Source organism: Plectropomus leopardus, chromosome 10, assembly GCF_008729295.1.
Source record: "Plectropomus leopardus isolate mb chromosome 10, YSFRI_Pleo_2.0, whole genome shotgun sequence".
NCBI classification, from domain to species: Eukaryota; Metazoa; Chordata; class Actinopteri; order Perciformes; family Serranidae; genus Plectropomus; species Plectropomus leopardus.
In genome coordinates, this window is record NC_056472.1 from 4,467,561 (window position 1) to 4,475,284 (window position 7,724).

Here is a 7,724-nt window from a genome sequence, read left to right on the forward strand (position 1 = left end):
TTAGCCTCTTATTCAAAAATACTTATGAAAAGGTCTATAACAGCTCAGAAGAATGTCTGTGTATCTGACATGATGGTAATGATACAGCTAACTGGCCAATATGTGAAAAAAAAGGTGCAGCACAGTGTTAGCTAGCCCATATGATTACACAAGGATTCATGGGTAACAGTAAGCCTATCATTAATATTGTGTACTGTGAACTTAATAGTTTTTATGAAAAGGCCAATTTATCTTTGCTAATACTATGTTAGATTTATGTTTTCATGTATTTTCAGACACATTTTAATTTTTGAAAAACAAAAATGTGGACACTTAATTATCAAATTATCAAGAAGTGATTTGGCAGTCCCTCTAACTCTGAGGACCCCTAAGGGATCACTGTGAAAGACCCAGGCTGTAGAGAACTTACATTAATATTCTTTGGTCACTAGGGATAACCGCAGAGGAAAAAACTTGGAAAACGAAAGCAGTATCCTCTTCCTTTTTTGACTGCGCAATTGCTGACACACTTTCTTTGTGCTTTAAATCAAGCCTTGTTTTTTTCTGGAAAACTGGTACCCTTAGACAGACAGAATTGCATAATGAAAATGAGACTTATAGGTAACTTTTCTGGCTCTGATTAGCTTTGATGGAAATAAAACACCTGGGTAATTAAGCTAATTTTAGCCCCTTTGCCAGTGACATGTAATTACCATCCACCTCTATCCAAGCAGCGCTTAAACATCATTTTAAATTTAGTTTGCATGGAGTTTGAAAGATCAACTGATTAAATAAGAAAAATAAAAAAGAATTAATTACCATAACATTTTCACTGGCTTCCATGCTGCTTTTTAATGTTTACTAACCTGTTTTACTAACCCAGCTTGACAGTGATGCCGAAAGTGACACCCACACACACACACACGCACACACACACACACACACGCATACACATACACACACACACACACACACACAGAAGAAAGGCATACTTGTCTGCTGCAAAGCTGTGTACACAGCTCTGCTCTTCTGGCAATATGAAAGCAGTCTATAGTGTATTTTTAGTGGGTTTTTCTGTATTGACAACCCCTACATACACAGGCTAATTTTGTTGGGGAAGGGTAGTAATCTAAATGGTGATTTTGTCATTATTCTGAATTAGGGCTGTGCGATATGACGAAATATATCATCTCACGATAAAAAAGTCTAGCATCTCATTTGATTTCACTTCATGCTACTGTATATCGTTTATTTTGTTAACATCATGTGATAATGCTTTGCATCTGTTCACTTTGATTTATTTTATTATAACAATACTTTATTTAACTTGACTATAAGAGTACTTTGTTTAACCTACCAGTATTTTATTATACTTTACTATAAAGAGTTAACATAACTTCATTTCATGGCAGTAGCTACTTTATTTTTAACTGTAGTTCATTTAATAATTTTGTATTTTAGTAATTTACAGTAGTTCAGAGGAGATTTCAAAATATCAAGATATAGAATGTGTATTGCGATATAGCATAAAAATATTGAGATATTGTTTTAAAGTCTGTTAACTCTGTTAATCCCTAACTCTACATACGTCTGTTTGCCATTTTATGTTCAGGTCTTGAAGCTACAGATGACAGTAAGATCTTTGAGTCACATGTTGAATCTGGTAAGATTTTCAGGTTGTTTTGCTCCAATCCCGCCACGTGCACCAGATAGTCAATTTGATGGTATTTTAGTTGTTAGTGATGTGAATGCAGAGCCAGAACCTATCACAATATTATTTGATTCTGGTCAAATTATACTTAGAAATAATACTGTAACTTTTCCACTTCCATCTCTCCAGGCACCCAGGCAGCGCAAAGAAGCCGAGAACGGCACAGTCGACGTCGAACCCTTGAGCAAGTCTAAAGAATGTAACGGTGCCCCTCTGCTGTCTGAGTGTGCTCTGCAGGAGGTGAGGGATGACTTACAGCTCCACCTCTGCCTGTCAGCGCTCTTCACACTCCCCCTCATGCTCATCGCACCCTCACTCATCCACTGGAGCCGCAACCTGAGGTACAGTGGTAAAATGGAAGCAATATGAGGTGTCTCAAAGTAAGAAACCCCAAGGCCATGTTTCATAGAAAGTTTCCTAATTACCCTAGACAGGGGACTCGAGTCACATGACGTGACTCGAGGCAGATGTGAGTCACAAATTTGAGGATTTGACACTTGCTCGGCGAACATTGATAAAACTAAACCTTGACTTGGACTGAATATTTATGACTTGTAATGTGACAGAGATTTGAGATAAATGACTCGAATGCCCTTTTTAAATTAAATGTATGCATTTTTTTTCTAGATTTTGAGAAGTAGTGTTTGGTTTTTGAAACCTTATTGGGTCATCTCTAGTCCACACCATCTGGCAGCCTTTTAGGACACGCCAGAAAAGCAGAGGCCAACACCTGAGGCAGGGGCATATTCATGCGGCTAGTCCAAAAATTAGGAAATTAGGATTCAAGAATGATGTTTTTGATAAAGGTAGTAAGAAGAGCTGTATGTAAAGTCTGGAGCTCAGGAATCAGTGAAACTAGCACAAAGTTCATCCGTCACTATAAAACCCCCAAATAAAAGAATTATTGCTTTCATTTGAACTTTACTCCATGGTCATATGCCTAAAACAGCTGAATGATATGGATGAAAACATTATAAAAGTGCATATGTTTTCCTGCATCTTCTATATGTATATAGTTTATTTGATAGGGTCAATGCACATTAACATAATATAACTTCTGCCTGTTACAAACAAGCTTTAGTAACTGATGTTTCATTTGTAGAGAGTATAGCTTAAGAAAAAAAGAGACGATATCAAGGTTAGATACAATAACGCATACACTAACAGTTATGGAAAAAAGACGGTGTGCGATTTTTCAGTTGCCGCTTGCTGTGCCCCTGGTGTTCCTGCCGCTATTTTGCCTGCTGATACATTTGCATAAAATACAAGCATAAAATGTGCTAAAATTTAATAAGATAATTGAAAATCAGTTTTTAGGGATGAGAATTTTAGAAAATGATCAAAACAGGGCAAATTGTAATGCTTCAGTATGTGACGTTGATGCCATCTCATGGGTTTTTTTCATTCATTATTTTTATCGCTTGTTTAAACAAAGATGCAACAGGCTTAATAATAGTCAAAGGGCTCCACACCGTAGCACAACAAGAAATATGCAAAAACAGTTCATTGCATGCAGGGCAAATGTTTGCCAAAATCCATTAGGTAATACTTGATGTTTGATACCGTGCTGAGGAACTGAACATGTTGAACGCTGTGATCTTCTGCAGGTATTCCACCCAGTTGGATCCTGACCCTTGTTGGCTGCTCTTTGTGCCTCTTATTATTGTGTACGTGCTTCTCATAAACTGCAACACTTTGAAACTCAGCGGCAGGTAAGAGCGCAACGTCACCAAAACACGCACATTCTCCCACGTTAGATTTACCATCCTTGGTCTTCATTTTTTTCATGTTCTTTGTCTCTTTCAGCAAACTGTTGCCCCTGACATCCTGCCTCCCTCTCCCCTTGTCCATTGCCATGGTGACCTTCTCTCCACTCCACCTCTACAGAGTCACCTACTTCCTGCTGGCGGCGCTCGTCCCTCTGGCCTCGTGCTGTCTGCTCTGACGGTATCTGTCTGTTTTCAGTCCACATCTCTACCATAACAAGCCTTTTTCTAACTCGCTGAAGCTGCTTCAGACCGATTGGGTCCAGGAAAGACGACGTGGCTGCCGTGGAGCAGAGCCATAGACATACATAGCTTGGGGAACCGGCCGCTCAATGTTAGCACTAAAAGCTCCATGGCAATTACAATGTGTTTTAAAAATGAGAGGATGTAACGGCCTTGGAACATTTGGTGCGAATATGGCTCCAAAGGATTGACCTGAAAACCAAGTTTGCCTTACTCTGTATATCTATAGCTCTGCCTTCAAGGAGCAACAACTCCACAACCAAGTGAAGCTACTGATACTAGAGATTCTCAACAGGGTGTTACCGTTAAAACGTGTCATTTCTAGTGACCACAGTGGCATTGTTCACCGCCGTCACTGCGCTGTAAACTCTTTCACTGCCTCCTGCTTAGCAATGACTTATAGTTGTATGTTATCTTTAACTATTAACTGTCGTAGCACGGCCACAAAACCTGTGTCACATGCCACTGGTTTTTATCATGAGAAAAATCCAAAGGAATCATGTTTACATTGTCCCGTACACCTTTTATGCAGAGCAGGTAGAATTGCAGCAAAATGAAAGTTTGCACTGGAAAAGGCTTCAGTGCATGTGTAGGTTTTAAGCTGTATTATATTCTCCAGAAGCAAATAATTATGATCCATTCCATCTTCTGTAAAATACAACAGTGTAGCCCAGCAATTTCTAGGTGTGGCAAATCTGTGAGCTATATTTATTTTGGCGATGACTCATAAATTATTTGTCTTGTTAAGACTTTTTTTTGTTTTTAATCTGTGGTAGTTCACTTTTGCGTCTCTCACTCTTTCATTCACTCACCTAGGCAACAGTGACTGTTAAATAAGCAGCAGACTGGCGGCTTATCTAAAATAAGCATCTGATAGTCTTCTGGCCAGAAATCAAAGTGATTTATTTTACTACTTGAAAGACAGAATTCAAGAACTCAAAGAGAAAAGCAACATGGATTTCTAAATGATCTTAAGTCAACATGTGGGCATTGTACACGCTGTACGCATTGTTTTTAAAGCCCTGTCGAAACATGTTGGCTTTTTTAAAGATTTAGCCACCATATTAAAGACTTTTTAATGTAATTCCTCTTCATTTTTCACATTTTTCACATTTTTGGAATGCCTGGATTTTGTTTGTACTGTTGGTTAACGTTTTCCATGAGCACCCAATACAAGTTTTTGACCTACGTTAGATCATAGCCTACAGAGCAACCAGTCATCTCCCTCTTTTTCTAAGCACCTCATAGTCTTCTGGCCAGAAATCAAAGTGATTTATTTTTACTACTTGAAAGATATGATTCAAGAACTCAAAGAGAAAAGCAACGCAGATTTCTAAATGATCTAAAGTAAAAATGTGGGTGTTGTAAACGCTCTGTGCCATGTTTTCACAGACTTGATTGTAACATGCAACTTGACTAATTTACAGGGGCATTCAACAGTGAGGCGGTAATTCTAGTTAAAAAAAATAAACTGGGTGGTACTGATGGAATAAATGCAATCGAAAACCCCAACAATGAGTCCTAAAACGTAGAAATGAATTAGCATTTCAGCACTTTCGGTCAATGGGCTTTTGGTGTGGGGTTTGAGTCAAAGGCATCAAATAAGGTATGAAGCTGAAGAGACGTTGATGTTTTGTTCTTCGACACAAATTGCGTCAGTAAATACTCCACTGTGAACTTTGAAGCCTCTATGTGTCTCAAAAGAGACGGTTTGTAACAAGTGGCTAAATGAGACTACTGAACAACTGTAGCGTAGTTTGATTTAGCCTAGCAATAGCTTTTTGCTTTTTGCTTTTTGCTTTTTGCGATTACATTTAGGCATTAAAAATCCTGAAATTTGTGTTCGTTTGTGAAGATCATCTTGCTGAACAAAATATGTGAATATCATAAATGTTTGTTGACTGCAGAACTTATTTTCTGCCACAATCCAAAATCTAATGGAAAAATCCAAAAGGCTTTTTGTCGAGGGAACCAGACTGAAATGTACATTCTGCTGAATTTACCGTGTTGGCGCAGCTACAGACTGTCTCCAGTGCTGCTGTGTGGTAGTGTAGCTATGATTCAGCACAAAAAAACCCCAAAAGACCCAAAAGCATGGTTGTTACAGGGTGGTTCTCCTGTAAAGCTGTGACCTCCCTGCCAGACGTTCAATTTCTAGGCCTCATGGTGATGCATGTTTGCATTACATTACCTATAAAAAGTATTTAGCCTTTGATGTTTTTGGTGATTTATTGTTGACAGCACTGAATTATAGTGGATGCAAGCTGATCAGCAGGAAGGACTATTTGATGTCAGAGAACAAACTGACAGCTATAGTTAATTCTTAACTGAATCAAAAGAAAGAAACCAACTAAATAATTACTGCCAAAGTCCCCATCAAGTCAGTATGTAGTGGAGATGTGGCAGCATTTAGAGTCTAAGAGTGGGTTTGCTAGTGTCCTTGTTACACGTCATGTCCGAGTTTACGAATTCTTATACACATGTAGAAAGTTAGATTTGTTTTTACATCATAGTATTTTCTGTTGATTAATATACAGGTAGAAGGGCAATCTGAAAGCACAGACCTCTGCCAAGGCCAAATTTCTCAGTTTTGATAAAAGTGAAGAATAATTTGTGTATCAGCGGACTGACTCGGATCCCCTCCAAAATGTAACGAGTTCCAACTAACCCATTTTCCACCAACATGGACTTGTTCCCTTCTGATTCCCACACCTTAATTTGAACTGTTCAGAGCATTTTGACCAAAAATAAATTGGTTCAGAACCAGACTTGGTTCCCAGCTGAAACCAAAACATAGCCGGTTTTCCTAAGCCTAAGCTGCGAACTGAGACGGCATCAGTGGGTGTGTCACATTTCACAGGTTAGAAAGAGAGGATGGAGAAGGCAAGTGAGAAAATGCCAGAAAAAAAAAATATTCGCTGATCCGTGCTTTTTTATTCAAACAAATACCTCTAATTAAAAACAGAGCAAAAGTTTGTAATCAAAGTAATCCCTGATTTTGGTTCTACTGTTGCTGTACATTGTGCAACGCCTCCAGTTTGATGACACATGATGACAACGGTTCAGCTCAAAACTGATGGAAACGCAGGCTGGTTTGATAGACAGCACAGAGGTGCCAAGAATCCTGAACAGAACCCATTCAAGAACCAGAGCTAATTTGGTGTAAAAGGGATAACCGTTCCACTGAGTTTCATGAAAATCGGGCCAATAGTTTTTCTGTAATCCAAATAACAGACAAACCAAAAACATAACCTTTTTGGCCGAGGTCAAAATCTCAGCTACCTCCACTGTGAATCAATGTTGTAAAACAATAACACGTAAAAAAAAAAAAAAAAAGAAAAAGTTCAAAGGCCTGAGAATGCTTCATTGGCAGCGCGGTAGTGACAGTGACCTCCATGTTGAAAGTCTATAGACAAACGAGTGTTTTGAAACAATGCAGCAGAGGCTCTACGTTGTTTTGACGCTTTAGGCAAAGTTTTAAAGGCAGATTAATTACTGTCTCTAACCTACAGATTTATGTCCAGGGGAGGATTATGGGACGTCTGATCAGTATTGCAAATGATACAGTATGATTGGAGTTTAGAACAAAGCTTTTGACAGAAAGTATTTAAACCCCATGATGTGATTGGAATGGTCTTTGCTTTGCTGCTGTATTGGAGATAATAAGAGAAGTGTCTTGTATTTTATGGTTACTGATGTTAAGGGCGCATTTAACTATCCTAATAACAGGTGTACAGATGAATACTAATGACCACGGATAGTCTACCTTCTGTCTTACTTTCTTTTTTTTTTGTTTTAGATAACTTTTCATAGAACTACTGGTACAAGTCTTAAAATTACAAAAAAAAAAAATTTTGAATAGTTTTTTCTTATTATATACTTAAGGCTTTTGAGGTGTGTTTGAGTGTTGTCATGGCAAGTAGGCCAAACATTTTTTTGCTTTTTGACATTAGTTTTGGTAGCCAAGTACCATTTAAAGCCAGTTAACCCTTTGAAACCTGGATCGACATCAGTTTTTTGTTTTT

At 38.3% G+C, this 7,724-nt stretch overlaps 1 protein-coding gene across 1 annotated transcript in view; it reads left to right on the top strand.

Annotated features, from left to right (window-relative positions):
* The window catches only part of pgap1 (post-GPI attachment to proteins inositol deacylase 1), a 29,180-nt gene extending 21,716 nt beyond the window's left edge, over positions 1-7,464 (top strand). Inside the window, exons 23-26 of the mRNA XM_042494034.1 lie at positions 1,592-1,642; positions 1,820-2,031; positions 3,298-3,402; positions 3,497-7,464. Coding sequence (XP_042349968.1) covers positions 1,592-1,642; positions 1,820-2,031; positions 3,298-3,402; positions 3,497-3,635 — 507 coding nt within the window. The 3' untranslated portion in view covers positions 3,636-7,464. The remainder of the gene's footprint in view (positions 1-1,591; positions 1,643-1,819; positions 2,032-3,297; positions 3,403-3,496) is intronic.
* Positions 7,465-7,724: the final 260 nt, after the last annotated feature.